We start from the raw sequence: 16,874 nt of genomic DNA on the forward strand, positions 1-16,874 counted from the left end.
CGCCTTCCTGTCTCCCTCTCTCTTCCTTCTCCGGGACCCCACAAAAGCACGCGTCGGTATGTGGGGCGTTGACTGTCTTCATACCTCGGCCTTTACAATCATCCATCCATACATACGACTACTGGATTTTTCTTCTTCTTTTCATTCGTTTATTCAATCGCTATTCACTAGCATACACGTTACGGAAATCATGTACTCCCTCTCGAGATGCAGCCGGCCACCGCACATGCAGTGTTTATTTCAGTATCGGCCGGCGGCACGAGTGTGGGCGAAGAGGGGAATAGCGAGCAATGTGGATAGTAAGGCGGTGGAGAAGTTGCCGTTGGCTGGAGTAAAGGTGTTGGATATGACGAGGGTGCTTGCAGGGGTATGTTGAACTACGTCGGTTCGGTACTTATGTTTTACTGACTGTATAATCTGTATAGCCGTATTGTACGCAGATTCTTGGGGACTTGGGGTAAGCATTTCCTATTTCGGTTTTGTATGGATGGAGAAATTGGGGGAAGGGGTTGGGGCTGACTTCTTGGACTTTTTGTTGACGAGGGTGTGCAGGGCAGATGTTATCAAGATTGAGCATCCGACTAGAGGTGATGACACGAGATCTTGGGGGCCACCGAATGCACCGTATATTGATGGGGTGGAACGGCAGTTTCCAGGGGAGAGTGCGTATTATCTTTCTGTAAGTCTGATTTCCCATACCCACTCAGTTCTCTTGGCCAAATTTCTACTTTACTAACCACAACTTTCTTTTTCACTTGGACATAGGTAAATCGCAACAAGAAATCCGTGGGCCTCGCCTTTAACAACCCCACCGGAACATCTATCCTGCACAAACTAGTCCAGCAATGCGATGTGCTGGTGGAAAACTATCTCCCCGGATCACTTGCAAAATACAAACTCGACTACGCTACCCTCTCGGCACTTAACCCGTCACTCATCTATGCATCGGTGACGGGTTACGGGCAAACCGGGCCGTATCGTGACCGTGCAGGCTACGATGTCATGGTGGAAGCGGAAATGGGGCTCATGCACATTACGGGCGAGCGAGATGGACCGCCCGTTAAGGTCGGGGTTGCGGTTACGGATATCATGACGGGCATGTACACGGCAATTGGGATTCAGGCGGCGCTCTATGCGCGTAAGAGTACGGGGCTGGGTCAGTGGATTGATGCGAGTTTGAGTGATGTGCAGGTTTCTGGGCTGGCGAATATTGCGAGTAGTGCGTTGGTGACGGGTAAAGGGGATAGTGGGAGATGGGGTACTGCGCATGGTGAGTTGGCTTTTTCCATGTACGGGGATCAAAGGGGAATTGGTTGGGGAAATGCATAGATATATATGGATGTGGACATGGGACATGAACAGAAAGCTAACAGCATGCACAGCAACCGTAGTGCCGTACCGGGCATATGCAACAAAGGATACCAACATTGCAGTAGGCGGATGTAATGATCGCCTCTTCAAAATCCTTTGCGATAAGCTGTCACATCCGGAATGGGCGACAGACCCACGTTTCTTAACGAATGCTCTTCGCGTACAACATCGCACCATACTTGACGACATGGTGGAAGCAGAGCTCAAGACCAAGACGACAAAAGAATGGCTGAATATCTTTGAAGGCAGCGGAATGCCGTATGCGGCTGTCAACGACATCAAGGCAACTGTAGAGCATGAGCACGTGCTTGCAAGAGGCATGATAGAAGAAGTTGATCACAAAGCTCTTGGAAAAGTCAAACTTGTAAATCATCCAGTCAAGTACTCAAGAGCAGAGCCCAAGATTCGAATGCCGCCGCCATTATTAGGCGAGCATACGGATGAAGTCTTGAAGGAGGTACTGGGATACGGGGAGGATGAAATCAAGGAGTTGAGAGATACTGGCATTGTTGCATAGTATCTACATAATATGAAACGTAGTGTGTACAATACATGCATAAATTATCCCTTCTCGCCACATATAGACACCTGTACGACTTCGGACTGAAGTATTATATGTACGTATACTGATATGGTAACCCAAGTCCCACGATAACCAATCTATGTAGGAGGCCAATTTCAACGCCTTTGCTCACTTACCCAATCCATCGTGTCGTCCGTTCCGAATGATCGAGGTCCTGCTCGGTCAATACGCGGTCTTGTCACGTTTTCCCCCCTCGCTTTCCCCCTTTTTTTTCTTCCTTCATCTTTCTCCAGCGTTTTGGTCTGCTGAGGAAATTTACTGTTTCGGCGTTTCTTTCAGGGTTATTCAAACCTTGTTTTGGGTTAGTCGTGTCAGCATGCACGCGTATATGCAATGTCACTGGAGGGCCCCACGACGTCGTCTTCTTTTACCCTTGCAGACGCGCTAGCCCCACATATGCCCCACACAGAATCGGACCTCCAACACGTCCCTCATCACTCTTATTTGTCGTCGTAACGAGAAATGTCGATGCGAAGCTTGGATATTGATTGTGATTGTGGTTTCAGAAGCGTACTGGTGTGCATGTCATCAATGTCGGCGTCTTGCTTGTCTGGCAATATGTGTCTGGCGATCAACATGGTCCTTGGTTGCGTATCCGCGGAACACCGCAGATAGAATCGAGATGAAACACTGTTTGAGAAAGACGGTTTTCCAGTAGCATGGTCTCTCTATGCTAATGAGAGTGTGCTTGGAGTACGTGACGAGTCTGCAAGATGCGTACATGCGTACGTCTTGAGACTGATGTGCATGAATCTGATCCAGACATGATCGGTAGTATACACTTTGCAGAGGCACCGAGCCATGTCTGGTTGAGCTCTTCTTGGATTTCTGTGCATACTCAATGTCATCGGGCGTTTGGACAGGGCAAATGGATAGTGCATGTTGTTAGATTATTGTCAACGGCCAGGCCACGTGCAATGTAGGGTCCTCTAGCACGCGAGAATGATTAATTGCATAGTGACAGCGAACCGATTGGCCAGCGGCTAGCTTTCAAAGGCGGTCCAAACGCCTCGAAGCTTTTTGAAACCCACTCTGTACGCAAAATTTCCGATGTCCGATGTCCGACCAGGAGATCAATATGCGGGCTATTAACCGATGTCCAAAGTAGCAATCAATTGACGACAGCTGCTACATTGAGCAAAGCACACTGCCGTAACAGGACAATTGGAACGGTGGAAGGATCCAGTATGGCCCCACCAGTATACGCATCAGGTCCCACATGCGAGGTGAAGTAAGAAGGAATCCTTCGAGAAGTTAGACCTGAACATAGTCCTTTTCCAACACTACATTAGCAGAATAACACGACTACGCCCTTTTACCTCGGTCAACTAGGCAGTCAAAACAAGGCACAGTACGATCTCTGGGGCTGGATGGTGAGCTCATGGGGTGTAAGCCGATAGGCTTTGTGTGTTGGGGTATGGTTGTGTGATTGGCATGAGGCGTGGCAATCGTCAGATAAGCGTTGGGATCGGGTGGCAACGATTGGAGAGGGAGGTTGTCGGGCGGTGCAATCTAGAGGAGGTACTGCGGATTTATATGCATCTGGTAGATGAGGTTGACATGAGCCTATACTGGCCGCATAGTAGGCCGAGTCAGGGCATAGGCATGGCTTCCCCCGCAGTCCACCATGGCTTGGCAGCCTAACTAGCGCCTCCGGGCGCCGGCCTTCGAAGGGTCCTCCGATCACCCGCCAAACACATTGAAACATTGCAACTGCTGCCAGCCATGGCATTGAAGCAATGTAGTATGTGCGATCGCACTTTCACCAAGCGTATGTTGCCCTCCGCTGTCTGGCGACGATGGAATTCCAACCAACTGACCTGCCTGACAGTCGAGCACGTGAAGCGTCATGAGCGGTCCCGTATGTCTGCCCCAGTCTGTCGACGACGACGAAAACAGCATCAGCAACTAATCTATCAATCAGACACCAGAGAACGCCCCTATGAGTGTCCGACATGCAAAAAGCACTTTTCGCGCAGGTGAGGCTTCCTTGAGAAAAAGCAAAAAGAGTTCCTCGTGTCCAACCTCCAATCAGCGACGTCCTGTTCCGACACTGCAAAGGCCATGCCCAAAATGCCATGAACCGGATGAAAAACAATGAACAGCAGCAGAATGCCTCGACGCAGCAGCAGCCTCTGCGCAACAACTCTCTAGATGATAGCAAGACTCCAATGTCAGCTGTGCCTTCACGCACAAACAGCGGTCCCACGCCAATGCAGACACCTCCCATCCAGGACGACGCCAGCTTCTCGCCCATGACCAGCAGGACAGATGCGCAAATCCAGCAGCACATGAATCCAAACCGCCATTACAGCGCCCATCTTGCTTCCAATCCTCACGCACGCCAGCCTGCCTCGCGACTACACCCGGCTTCACCCGGCGACGATCGCATCGAGGCGCTTATCAATGCTGCCCAGCACCTTGAGCCTGGAGTCGACACGCCATGGCGGTCGCCCTCGCCAATGCTCATTTCCCGCGCGGGAACCGCGCCGATGCAGAGCCGCAATCACCACGACAACATGGGACCCCCCATTGATCCAGCCATGGAGGTCCTTTCATTCTCGCCTGCAGGACATGTTTCAAGCTTGGACCAGTGGGCGTTTGAACTCGTCCAGAGCAGCAACCCAATTCCCAATCGGACCCCAGCAGATGCACTGCAGACGTGGCTATTTCCAATAGAGCAAGAGGGGCACACACCAAACGGACCACACTCGCTTGGAGTAGGGGGGGTTGATGGCGGCTTCTTCGACTCGGACGCCTTTCGAACAATGCAAGAGAATCAAGCCAGCCCGTCAGGGAGTAGTGCGTCCATTGCAAGCAGAGTGCCAAGAGAACGCTTCCAAAGAGTCCAGAATTGTTGGCCGTCACGAAATCGGCGCTCATCTCGTTTAATGCCAGATCTGTGGCAGAGTCTGGTCTCGTCCGACTGCATCAATATCCTCTCCGATTATGATTCCAGATCAGCAGATACGCCCGTCAGCGAGAGGCAACGCAAAAACCAGCGTTGGGGTCTTGATGAGGAATGTAGAAGCAAGTTGCAAAACACACTGAACAATCTACCCATATCGAATCTGATACGGTCAGAATCCGTGGCAGATACCGTATCGTCAAGCGGAGATGCTGCGGGAAGTCCGAGCGTAGAGGGCATCCAGTTTCCGCCCGCTGAGATTCTCGACATTGCTTTGGAAATGTACCTCTACTACTTCCATCCTACCCTTCCAATCATTCACATACCAACATTTTCGGCCAAGAATGCTCCGCGGTCGTTACTACTATGCATGTGTTTGATTGGATTAAGTATTTTGGGGACAGCTGGCGCAGCCAAATTCGTCACACGCACATTTCCTGTAAGAGGAGCACACGAGATAAACTTTCATCTGCTAACATGCATATAGGCTGTGTTGCAGCTTGTCATGGCCGAGTTACAATCGTTACCAGCATCAGATCAGCCACCACATAGACAGATGCGGGTTATCGCTACCAGCTTGCTAGCTCTCAACCTAGCTTCCATTACCGGAGTGAGTTTACTATGGAAAACAACCTGTTCGCGTGCTGACCCATCTCCAGCGAAAAAGCCGTATCGCGCAAGCCGAGAAGCTATACTCAGAGCTTATTGGTGTATGTGCACATTCGTGTCTATTTCTGTTATGATACTGATAACTACAGTTTGCTCTGAACCAAAGTCTCTTCTCTGCGAACGAAGCCGGCAAGATAGAACCACTCCTCGATGAAATTATCGACATCGACGCTAAATGGAAGACATGGTCCAAGATTGAATGCAGCAAACGAATCATATTCGGTCTGGTCGAGGCAGACTGCTGGTGGGCAGGGTATCTCTCAACATCTCCCATGATACGCCCAGAAACAGTTCATCTTCTTCCTCCGTCCGATTACGCTTTGTATCATGTCAACAACGCTGCAAAATGGTTTCATCTGGTACAAAGAGGTGCCAAAGTTCATTCACAAAAGATTACACCATCATTTCATCCAACGCCGGGATTGAAACTGGATACCAGTAGCTTTCGATGCTTGCTAACACTGCTCCTCCTCCGCATCTACGAGAGCAACGATCGCTTAGCTCCTGCGACAGGACACCAGAAGCAACTAGAGCCCTGGCGCATTTATGCCGAAGACCCACGAAGTCGTGACATCCTCCCTTTGCTAGTCAATCTCTCGAGCTCCTCCATTGACGCCGTTCGCACCGCAGACCTCAATTCTGCCGTTCTCTGGCATGCTTCGTGCATGCTCCTCGGTGCCAATCTCCGCTACTTTGAGCTCGCGGCTGGGCGCTCAGGCCCCGAGCCCGCCGTTAACGCCCTCGAAGATATTTCGGCGTGGAGCCAAACGCCCAGTGCTCGTCGCAGCGTCCTCCATGCCTCCCAAATTTACAAGCTGCTTTTCGACCGCAAAGTTAGTGACATAGTCAACCCGCACAGTGTCGTCGCTCTCTTTGAAGCCGCACTCATACTAGGCCTGTACATTTTTACCGTGCCGCCCCACTCCCCCAACTCTACCAACAGCAACTGCCCATCAGTCGACTCGTGTATCGAGCTTCTCGATCCCGTTGACTGGCTTTCCGTCGGCCAACTCGGTTTCATAGACAGCTCGCAGTCCCCCGTCGGCTTCGCAGACACAAGCGAAGCTCTCAAATTCATCCGCCACGGCGGTCCATTCAGCATAACCGGCATTGCCCTCGACGGCGGCTACCTAGCCGCACGCCGCACCCTCTTGCACTGCGCAGACCTCATGGAAGGCATGGGCCGCTGGAAGAGCCGCACATTCAGCCAAATCCTCCACATCATGAGCGACGATCTAACCGACTACGAGAACCACAGCAACGACGAGGCAGATTTCGCAACCGAAATGCGAGACAACGACGAGGAGCACGACCGTAGACGCAGCGGGACAAGGCTTGGTCTCCAGGACGAGCAACAGGATGTATCTCATCAGCTATGACGGTGGCAGTCCTCTTCCCAACAGTGTCTTTCCATTACGAGTCTAAGACATTTGTGGGGGCAGAGGAGAGGGCGGAATGCGCAGAGGTAGTTGAACAGGGTAAATGCATATATATATATATATATATATATCTGTGTGCTTGGATGGATTGGATGTTCTTTGGGGGGGCAATACGGATTTTACACTACTTTGCTTATATACAGGGTCAGGACTTGGGTATCTTTACAAAAAGAAGGAATATCATGCAGGGGGGTTTCATGTAGCATTTGTTAGTTACGGGTACAGATGGCAAATAAGGGCATTAGGATGGCGCTGTGTTTGTCTCCATATTCCATATCATGGGGTAAATGAGAGAGAAGTTGAAAGATTGGGCGGGGTTTGCTACTTATATATGGTCGATACAGCGTGAGTTCTACCCTTTTTTCTGCGTGATAGAACGTCGACAAGCCCTACTACTACCTTGACTACCTATTTCGTTCTCTCCCGCCGTCTTCACCGCCCTCCGCAGAAAATATCTACATCCCGTACTTTAATCGGTGTACCGTGCGTAATCAAATCACCGGCAGTGCTACTCTGCATGATGGGGTCCAAAGGCGCCAGATCCATGGTTCGGTATTGTTCGAGGTCTGCTAGGGCTGCTTCTTCTTCCTCTTCAACTTCGCAGCGGGCTCCGTAGCGGGGTCGCTGAGGGTCGGCTTTGCGTGAGTCTGGGTTGCGGTGGCGTTTTGATGGTGGGCTTGATAGGGGCTTGTAAGGTGCTTTGGAGGGAGTGTCTAGCGTGTACGGTACGGGTGTTGGTGAGGTGCTTGAGAGAAGAGTAGGTTCAGAGGCTCGACGGGTGCGGTCGGGAAGTGGTGTGGGAGGGGAGGGTTTGTTGGCGTTTGTATCGGGGGACTGTTAGGGTGTTAGCAGTTATTCATCTTCATGTGGATGCATACTGACTTCTTGAAATATGGGGGAATCACGAGTGGGTTCGGCATCGCTTTTGCCACCCACATAGCCATTCTGAGTCGTATACTGCTCGGTTGTTTCTTTTGTTGCTGCTATTTTGGATCCGAGTTCTTGCGCTGATACCTGCGCCCTCAGCTTCCCCTCGATCAGTCTACGATGTTTGCTCATTTGCTTATCCTCATCAGACTCTGTCTGATCATGCGGATACAATGTGCCAAAGTCCTGTACGGGAGCATCTACGACGATCGTAAACGGGACATTCATGACGTCTTTAATAGTGTCGCCTTCATCGATGTTGAGCTTGGAGACTGCTACGTCGAAGTCGCTCAACTCTATGGTTTTGGTCTTTTTCATTATCTTCGTACTCGTGTTAAGTTCCTTAAAGGCGTTAGTGCTTAGGTCAAGTGTGGTAATAGAGGGGAAGGGTTGTTGGTACCAAGAGCAAAGTATAGGAAGGGACTGTGAGGTCAGATAGGTAAAGCGGGGACAGCAAACGCCGAAAGGGCAAACAGTGGTCACTTTCACTAGGGATTTTTGACCTTATGAAAAGCTCTTGCCAATTACAGTAGGCAGCTGCCTTGACTCAGTCGGTGGAAAAGCCCATGCAACAGGCATGTTGGTCCTCGCACGAAGCAGATAGTGACACCCATTTGAACAATCCCACTGAAATCAAACCTCAACACCCTCTTCACCCACACGTACCCCTCTAAGCACATACCCATCCCTCCTCGCCTCAGCCGCTTCCCGCAATACCGTCTTCTTAACTTCTTCAGATCTAACCCTCCACCTCACATTATACGGCTTCGCCATCGTCGTACTCCCAACCGCATCAAACGCCTTGTCACTAGTATCAACCTCGATTTCCTTTCCCAAACTGTCAAGCGGCGGCAAGATATCAAAAGCCCACAACAACTTTGCGAGAACAATAAATATACTATTCTCTGCGAGATGCACGCCAGAGCAGATTCTGCGGCCCGCGCCGAAAGCCCAGTGGTCGCGGCTCGCTGCAGGCCCAGCAGCGTAGTGACCCGATCCGTGCGGGTGGTTTAGGTATCTTTCTGGTTTGAAGCGCTGGGGCTCGCTGAATATATTGGGATGGTAGTGAATGGGATACTGTTGGAGACATACAACCGACTGTGCGGGGATGTGGATGCCCTTGTAGGTTACTGGCGCAGTGGTGTAATGTGGTGTACCGATGTTGGTGACGGGACGTAGACGCAGTGTTTCTTTGACAATGGCACAAATATAAGGCAACTCGGGCTCGTCATCGAAAGTTGGAGATCGAGTAGATGATGCGACTTTCTGGATATCTTCAAATGCCCTTTGCCTAGCATGCGGGTTTGCAGAGAGATAAAGGATCGCTGTGTTTAGTGCTGCAGACGTTGTTTCACTTCCTGCTTCAATCATACTACCTGCCAGAAACGCTGCCTGCAGCTCACTGATACCCTGCTTTTCGTAGTCGCTTTCGATGAACTGTTTGACGAAGCATTCGGGGGCTTGTTTGGTTTCCATTTGCGTTTTCAGGGTGCTCCAAAACGACATCCAGAGTCTAGCTTGCTTTTCAAAGTATGGTTTGACATCTTTGCGCCACCACTGTAGTTTTGGAGGGAGTTTCCCGAGAAAAGGAAGTGTGTCAGCAAGGTAAGTGCCTGGCTTTGCCATGAGAGAAAAATCGTTCATGATATCGTAAATGCCATGAACTTCGTCGCAATCCTAGTCTTATTAGTCCGAATCAACATATGTTTTGGTATATGTGTACTCACCCAATCTGGTATACGTCTCCCATAAGTACTCGTCATGATGACACTAACGGTATACCTTCTGATCGCTTTGTAACTGACTCCATTTCCCTTCTCTGTATTCGCTCCGTTCAAAATCTCCTCAAGAAGCATTTTTGCCTCAAACTCTTGGCTTGGCTTGAAAGTGGCGCTTACAGCTGGAGTCAGCAGCTTGTGGCTGATGCTTCTTAATTTTCGCCATTCAGGTCCATACTCCATGAACAAGAATCTCATTCCACCACTGAGCGCATCTCCAGATACGGGTAGTGGTGCCCGTGAGCTAGTGGATGCAGACTGCTTGTCGAGAATCTCCTTGCACGCATCAGGCGAGCATATCATATACCAATCATTCCAGCCCAGCCGGATCTTGTATACTTCGCCATACTCGCGAGCCCATGCTGTGATTTGCTGGTGCGGTTGCTGGCTGAGTTGATGTGCATTTCCGAGGATTGGAAGGCCGGCAGGCCCAGGCGCGGTTTTTGTGCCGGGCGGCGGTTTGTTCTTGTATCGTGTGTAGATAACGAAGGTTGCGAGCAGCAAGGATAAGAGAGCAAGGGTGTACATGTGGGGCTAGGAGTAGCTGGGGTGCGTATTGGGGAAGAACATGAAGCGTAAGAAACAACACAACGCTCTTAGGGATTAGACTTTGGGAATTGGGCCTTCTGGGTATTTCACTAGGTATGGATATTCTGTTAATGATATACATGGTTTGATGTAGGTTGCGTCCCCACATGTTTAGGTTAAGAGGCCTGAGTATGGCGCAGGCAGATGAATGAGGGGAATGCGGAGTAAAGCTTGACAGACTAGCCCTTGTTTTGTCCAGAGCCTCTTCTCCACCTTTCCCCATATTCGGCAGACCATGGCAATGGGGAAATTCATATGGGCTCCCACAGCGCGCTGGCACGCGCTAGTCGCGACTGTATCGAAGCTTCTAAGCAAAACCTAATACGCTAGTTCTCACAAGCAGCCTGGAAACCATGCGATCCGAAAAATGATATATTTTTTCAATTGTTAAGATCGCATAAAATCGACGGTTAAATGTGATAATAACAAGCACCATATCTATTCAATTGTTAGTCAGCAGTCTCTCTGTCGGCTCCCGAAGCCACCGAAACCCACATCAATCCTTCAGTAACCTGGCGAAGATCCAGTCTTGGAATCAGCGCGAATCATGTCGAGATCTCAGCGCGAATCGCATATAAATAAAAAGATCGCATCCCATAGCTAACAAACCATGAAAAACCAATAATGCTTACCCGCTTAACAGTCTGCACGCCCCTACGTTTCCTAACATCGAGTCTGTATCTCTCCAGCATCCGCGCGCCGATTTTCCAACGCACCATGTCCACTTCGTCTGCATTCAAACTCGACCCCTCCCTCTTCAACCGCACACTCTACGATCGCGTGATATCAACATGGTTCCCCGGCGTTGACACAAGCGGGCAGGAGCTCGACATGAGCGTCGTGAAGCGCTGGTTCATGGCGACCCCCGCCGAACGAGTCGCATTCGACACACAATGTCGCGAGGCCTTTTCCCCCGCACTGGAAGCTATTGGCCCCAACAAATACCCCGATGCAACCGCGCACCCGTTCTTGGACGAATTGCGCCGTATTGCTGAGCGAAGCGGGGATGCGAATAGCGAGGAAGCGGTGTGGACGGCACTTAGTATGACGCTGCTGCTCGACCAGATACCGCGGAATATATACCGTACGAATTCCGGGCTGCGATTCGTATACAACCACTATGATCATATGGCGATGCATCTAGTCCGTACACTCTTATCGTCCGAGTCGCCCATCCCGCGCCCGGATTTACATCCTGTTTTCCGCCTCTCGTCGCCGCATAGGATGTGGTTCTACATGCCGCTTATCCACTCTGAAGATGTGGCTGATCACGATCTTGTAAGCGGCATTGTGTATGAGCTTGAGAAGGAGTTAGCAAGTTTAGAGGGATACAAAGGCACGAAGATGTTCATTGAGGGATATAGCAAGTCAGCTAGTGAACACAGAGATATACTGGACAGGTTTGGTAGGTATCCGCATCGGAATGGGGCGTTAGGGAGGGAGAGTACGGAGGAAGAGAAGCGTTTCTTGGAAGAGGGAGGAGCTACGTTTGGGGTTGCGCAGGAGAAGAAGGAAGCTGCGTTGTAGAATACTAGTTGAGTGTGAACACAGTCTTGGGGATATAGAGTATCATTGCGTTAGTGAAACATTCTCAAGTCAGTTTTCTCTAGAAAAAGGTGCATCTTTCCTAATGCGTCAATGATTGCGTACGTTATTACTGATTTGCGTACTAAGATAGTGCTATGTTTCTCTCTTGGTCTTGTCCTCGGCCTGTTGTACCTGCACCTCGAACCAATGAAGCAGCCGTTCAGTAGCCTCGACGTTTCTCTTCAGATCTTCTGCATTCTGCCGGAGTTGCTTACGATGCTCAAACACTCCTGATCCTTCTGCTGGCTGCATTTCTTCATACTGCGATAAAATATGCTCGAGGTGATATAGGACCTCCTTTTGTCTTGTCCAGTTGGTACGCACTTGCTCGGTGACAATGATTGGACCTCGGTAGTCGTATTGCGCAGCTACTGTTGACTTCAGTAACATGTCGGATTCTGTGAGGGGAGGTGAAACATTATCCGCTCGCCTCTTCTGCCGCAATTGCTTGTCCGCGTCTGCTTCGTGGTATCCGAGCATCGCATACCTAACAATCATGTCCCCAGTCATGTTGTTGAGTAGTTGCAGCTCTCGTCGAAGTATGTCTTTGTCCCTGTCTTCTTCGACGTGGAGGTAAAAGGCCTTCTCTCTACCCGCAAGATGCTTCCACAAGAAATTTATTTCTATTTTTGCTTGTTGCTTATGCCTCAGGACTTTCTCCCGCCATTCTTGAATGGCGCTTTCGTCCCGCGTCTGAAGACTGTCCTTGTATGCTCGATAGCCTGCTTCGAGGTCTGGTCCTGTAAGATCGTCTGCTTTGAACTCTACTTGGATGAGGGTGAACTGGGCCGTGTCTGCTTGCAGCGATGAGCTCAACGCTAGCCCCTGAGATGCTCGGCTCGATGGTTTTGCGTGCTGCTGTCCGCTAGACATACCACCCACCCCTCCTGCCCCAGAAAACTGTAGAGGATTCCGCAGGATCTGTAGATATGGAGATGTGTGATACTTGAGCGCGAGTTTGCCAACGAAAGATAGCGAAGCTTTCGCTTCTTTGTCACGCTGCAACTTCTCATATTCCCTTCGCCGGATCACCTTTTCAGATGATTCAATGATACTCATAAGTCGCGGGTCGATACGAGTTATGAAAATTTGTCCAGTCTTATAGCCAAGTGCGCATCCGACAGTCGCTGCTCCAATGAATCTTGAAATTCCATAGGCTCCAGGGAAAGCGCGCGGGTTCAGGGCCGTCACAATACCCAATACTCCGCCAGCCAGCGTCGCATCCTCTGCAGTCCATCGCGTTGTACTTTGCAACAGCTTGCCAGACTGCGGTGTGATATTTTCCATTTTAAATACACCTCTGTTTATCTCCCGTTGTCCATACAATCCAGTAGCTGTCCATGAGAGATCGACGACGCTGAAGAAGGCAGCGGAGCGGAGGAATATGCCTGGACGTGAGCGGCCGACAAGCGCAAGGAAGCCAGTGAGGCCAGCTGCACCAAGCGAACTTCTCCATGGTGATGTGATTAGGTCAGGCTGTGCAGCGAGGCCGCTGGGTTGTTTTCGCGTGAGCGGATGTTGTCCCTCACCTAGAGCTCGGTCAGGAGCTATGCGCTGCTTGTGCCCTTCAGACACATACCTTCAGGAACGAATAATCGGAGGACCATTGTGCATTACAATGGTTATGTACAATTTCGCGGAGCTGGTTGTATGAAAGCGACAGTCATTGGATACATTGGCCCAGTGAGTGGAAGCTTGCGGAATGGAGCAGAAGTCATGCAAACGCAGTTCGGGGAATTGCGTTCATGATGTCGATGATGCAGGCACGACCCTTGCGGTAGTGCATATGACGTATCAATCGGGAGTGGCTTGAAGGAAGTGGCAAAGAACAGGTACTATAAACAATGGCTGCCCTCAGTCTTAGAGCATTTATTTTACCCAGTAATACGTATATTGTTCTAGAATTACGATGTCGGGTCCGTGGGTCGACTAACCCAACAGTTAGAGCCCCGCAGCGCTGTGATATGGTTCGTTCTCCAATTGGACAAGCTCCACGACCCTTTCAAAATTTATTTTATTCTGTTTATATTGCAATGTTGGCATCTTCTTATCATCAATAGCTACTACAGCTCCACGGTCTTATAGGTAAGCAACAGCATCACAATTCAGCACCTCCTTCAGTTCTAACAACAGGGTTGAGTTTTCATAATGGAGGGATTACGTCATGTGATATAAACAGGAAGAAACGGGATCAAATAGGAGTACCCACACCTTTGATACTGGGTCTTTCTACATTCTGTCTACCATTTTGATCTTTAATGTAGTAGATTAGGTAATACAAACCCATCGTGTAGCGTCTTACCTGTCATCTGCCTTGGTGCTTAACCTTCCAGACGATCATTCTCCCGCCGTACTCGGTTCATCTGCACCGCGTCTTTGAATACATTCCTGCCATGAGGCTACGAGTCTTCAGCCAAACATTAACTCGTCACCTTCGTGGTATCGAGATCTTTTTTACCCTTCACCGCTTTAGAAGCTGCTTTGCTCGATCCTTCTCCATTATCATCATCATGAACGTCACGCCCACGCTTCATTCCTCGCTCCATAATCTGACCGACATCCTCGCCTTCATCCATCATGCTCTCTCGATCATCTGTAGTGAGATCGCCTTCCTTGTCAGTGAGATCATCCAAAACCTCCACGTCTTGCTCCAACTCTGGTTCATCTTCTTGATGAATGACATTCTCTGGGCGATCTTTTTTGATTGTGAGTACAAAGCGAGATGCGGATCGATTCTGGCCTTCTACTTTGATATTTGCAGTCTTGCTCTTTCTCGAAACGAATGGACCTCGCAAGATCTCTGCAGCTAGGGTGAGTGCATAGCTAGAAACATTTCGCTCGTCAAGACCCATCTCAGCCATGCTTGCTAAAGCCAAGAAAGTACGAAAATGAGGATGATACTTGTACTTTGCTTTCGAACAGAAAGTGGCAATGTGCTTGTATACAGAGTTACCGTGGATGGAAGCGTTGATTAGGTCAAGCTCGCCTCCTTCCGGAAATTTGTCCGAGAGAAACCGGTCTATCAACCACAATAGATCTCCTGGAAAAGCAGGCAAGTCCTTCTTTACCTTGTTAAGATATATATCATACCCTTGGGCACTCAAGGTTGCGGATGTGAAAGGTAAGGCTCGCTTACTTTTTGAATTTGCGAAGAAGGACGCTGGATAGTAGGTCTCGTGGCCGCTTGGAACATTAGTTGATGTCGGAGAAGATCGGAGAATATCGCCAATGCTCATTCCAGTGAGCTCTTCCCAGTGTTCGAAAAATGTGGCGGCATTTGCTTGTTCGCTAAGTGTAATGACAAGACTAGCAATCGGGATCGTCTCAGATTTTGTAGCCCCATTAGCAAAAGGCTTCCTATCGCCGAGTGACAAACCAGCATTGTTGCAGATATCGATGCCTGTAGGTGTGCTATATAACATATTAGAACTTTTCGACGACTGACGAGTACAAGATCTAACATACTAGCAGAGGAAGCGCTTATCGTTTTCTTCTGTGGGAAAAACATTGGCGGGAAGTATGACTGGTGCGATTGACCATTCCTGATCGTCGTCTTCTTTCCAGGTCAATCGGAATCGCGTTCTATCTTTCCCGCCAGCACCGTCCCAAGGCTCTTCTGTGATGACCACCTCAAATGAACTACCAATGTCTCGTAAAATTTCCGCCTCTTGTTTGATACGCGAACTGCTGGACCTGTCAACTTTCCCAGGAAGTAGTTTTCGATTCGGTGCCCTGATAACGCCGACATCTTGACGAGTCAATTTGCCTTGGCTCCATGCAACATTAGCTAGAACATACTCCTCTTTTGCTCTTTGAAATGCCTGGCCGAACATGGTGTTCTTCTTCAGCTTGCTCGCCAAGCTCCCGATGATTTTGTTGCATTTTTGCTTCCGTGTCAAGCTAGGCTCATCCCGATCCAATTGAATCGCGAGGGTTGCGGCACTCCAAGCAAGACCAGAGATCATGACCAATAAGCGAGTCAGTTTTTCCTTGCGAATTCCGACATGACCGAGAAGACCGGGATGGCATGATGGGAGAACTACGCATTCCTTTCCTACTGTAGAGCCAGTGCCACTGTTGAAAGAAGCAAGTTGCGGAATACCCATGATGTTCTTCACCCAGTGCCCGTGGCCGAACCGTCGTCGCTCTGCGGTCTTGTCGCTCTCATAGTCGTTCAAAGTGAACGATTTGAAGTTGTTCGTCGCTACATAAGTCGGCTGTACGCTCATTAGTTCAGGGTTTCACGTGCATCTTCTATAACTTACAAGAACTCCATATGCGAGGACAATGAAAGGCTTTACTGCGTTCATATACACAGCTGTGAAATGACCAGCCATTTCGTAGTCATCTTTATGTTTGACGAACCAAGGAAACACGTCGACAAAGGGAAGGCAATTTTCCTTAGCGAGGCGCTTTGTCAGAGTAGGATCGAAAGATTGACTAAGCACACCAGTTTCCCAGAAGCCTAGGTGATTGTAGACATGACCTATTATTTCAGCAGCCCGAATATCAGCGTCGAAAAACGTGCTGCCATCTACTCCATGACTCTCGCCGATATCCGTCCCGAGAGATAACGTGTTCTATCAGTAAGCTGGCCGTATCAGTAAGCTGGCCGCCCCACCAAAATTGACGCGACGTTTTACGCAATTGAGCCACAACAACGTAATATTTTTGGAGATAATTAAGAGATATAATTCATGATCTAGTCCTGCATGACGTCCGAGTATGTCCTACAGTGTGGCATTTCGTGCACGTTGGCGGCGCGCGCTGGCGTCGCTCACCAGTCTGGTTCTGGTCACTGCCCATGACCAACCTTTCTGTCTCTGCAGTAAGCTGCTGAGCCTGCTGCACCTGAAGCACCCCGCCAGAGGCGATATATTGACGGCGCCGGTCTTGCTTTTGTTGTTGGCGCTTATTGACTGTACGTAGCTTCTTATTCTCCTCTGCGAGTATTGTTGCTGATTGCATTGCAAGCTGAGCGCTCTTAGCAAGCTGGCGTATAGCAATGCTTGTTGGACTCTCTG

At 49.7% G+C, this 16,874-nt stretch overlaps 6 protein-coding genes across 6 annotated transcripts in view; 3 read left to right on the plus strand and 3 right to left on the minus strand.

Moving 5' to 3' along the window:
- Nucleotides 1-226: 226 nt before the first annotated feature.
- COCSADRAFT_93056 (uncharacterized protein) lies at nt 227-1,888 on the plus strand (the record flags this gene model as incomplete). Its single annotated transcript, XM_007702974.1, has 5 exons — nt 227-367; nt 426-457; nt 553-679; nt 766-1,270; nt 1,383-1,888. The coding sequence occupies 5 exons, from the start codon at nt 227-229 to the stop codon at nt 1,886-1,888; spliced, it is 1,311 nt and encodes a 436-aa protein (XP_007701164.1).
- A 1,765-nt stretch (nt 1,889-3,653) lies between these two features.
- COCSADRAFT_144698 (uncharacterized protein) lies at nt 3,654-7,360 on the plus strand. Its single transcript, XM_007702975.1, has 7 exons — nt 3,654-3,725; nt 3,786-3,815; nt 3,879-3,933; nt 3,990-5,301; nt 5,350-5,472; nt 5,522-5,572; nt 5,621-7,360. Exons 1-7 carry the CDS (start codon nt 3,680-3,682, stop codon nt 6,908-6,910), a joined length of 2,907 nt encoding a protein of 968 aa, XP_007701165.1. The 5' UTR covers nt 3,654-3,679; the 3' UTR covers nt 6,911-7,360.
- A 1,073-nt stretch (nt 7,361-8,433) lies between these two features.
- COCSADRAFT_144700 (uncharacterized protein) lies at nt 8,434-10,203 on the minus strand (the record flags this gene model as incomplete). Its single annotated transcript, XM_007702976.1, has 2 exons — nt 8,434-9,574; nt 9,625-10,203. 2 exons carry the CDS (start codon nt 10,201-10,203, stop codon nt 8,531-8,533), a joined length of 1,623 nt encoding a protein of 540 aa, XP_007701166.1. The 3' UTR covers nt 8,434-8,530.
- Nucleotides 10,204-10,704: 501 nt separating this feature from the next.
- On the plus strand, nt 10,705-11,862 carry COCSADRAFT_37731 (uncharacterized protein). The gene has a single exon (XM_007702783.1). It carries the CDS (start codon nt 10,981-10,983, stop codon nt 11,788-11,790), a length of 810 nt encoding a protein of 269 aa, XP_007700973.1. The 5' UTR covers nt 10,705-10,980; the 3' UTR covers nt 11,791-11,862.
- An 81-nt stretch (nt 11,863-11,943) lies between these two features.
- Nucleotides 11,944-13,457, minus strand: COCSADRAFT_161394 (uncharacterized protein; the record flags this gene model as incomplete). Its single annotated transcript, XM_007702977.1, has 2 exons — nt 11,944-13,379; nt 13,430-13,457. 2 exons carry the CDS (start codon nt 13,455-13,457, stop codon nt 11,944-11,946), a joined length of 1,464 nt encoding a protein of 487 aa, XP_007701167.1.
- A 594-nt stretch (nt 13,458-14,051) lies between these two features.
- The window catches only part of COCSADRAFT_144707 (uncharacterized protein), a gene marked incomplete at its 5' end in the record, with an annotated part of 5,040 nt that continues 2,217 nt past the window's right edge, over nt 14,052-16,874 (minus strand). The window contains 3 exons of the mRNA XM_007702978.1: nt 14,052-15,261; nt 15,316-16,067; nt 16,116-16,430. Of these exons, the coding sequence (XP_007701168.1) occupies nt 14,271-15,261; nt 15,316-16,067; nt 16,116-16,430 (2,058 nt within the window). The 3' untranslated portion in view covers nt 14,052-14,270. The remainder of the gene's footprint in view (nt 15,262-15,315; nt 16,068-16,115; nt 16,431-16,874) is intronic.

Source organism: Bipolaris sorokiniana (assembly GCF_000338995.1).
Source record: "Bipolaris sorokiniana ND90Pr unplaced genomic scaffold COCSAscaffold_9, whole genome shotgun sequence".
Classification (NCBI taxonomy): Eukaryota; Fungi; Ascomycota; class Dothideomycetes; order Pleosporales; family Pleosporaceae; genus Bipolaris; species Bipolaris sorokiniana.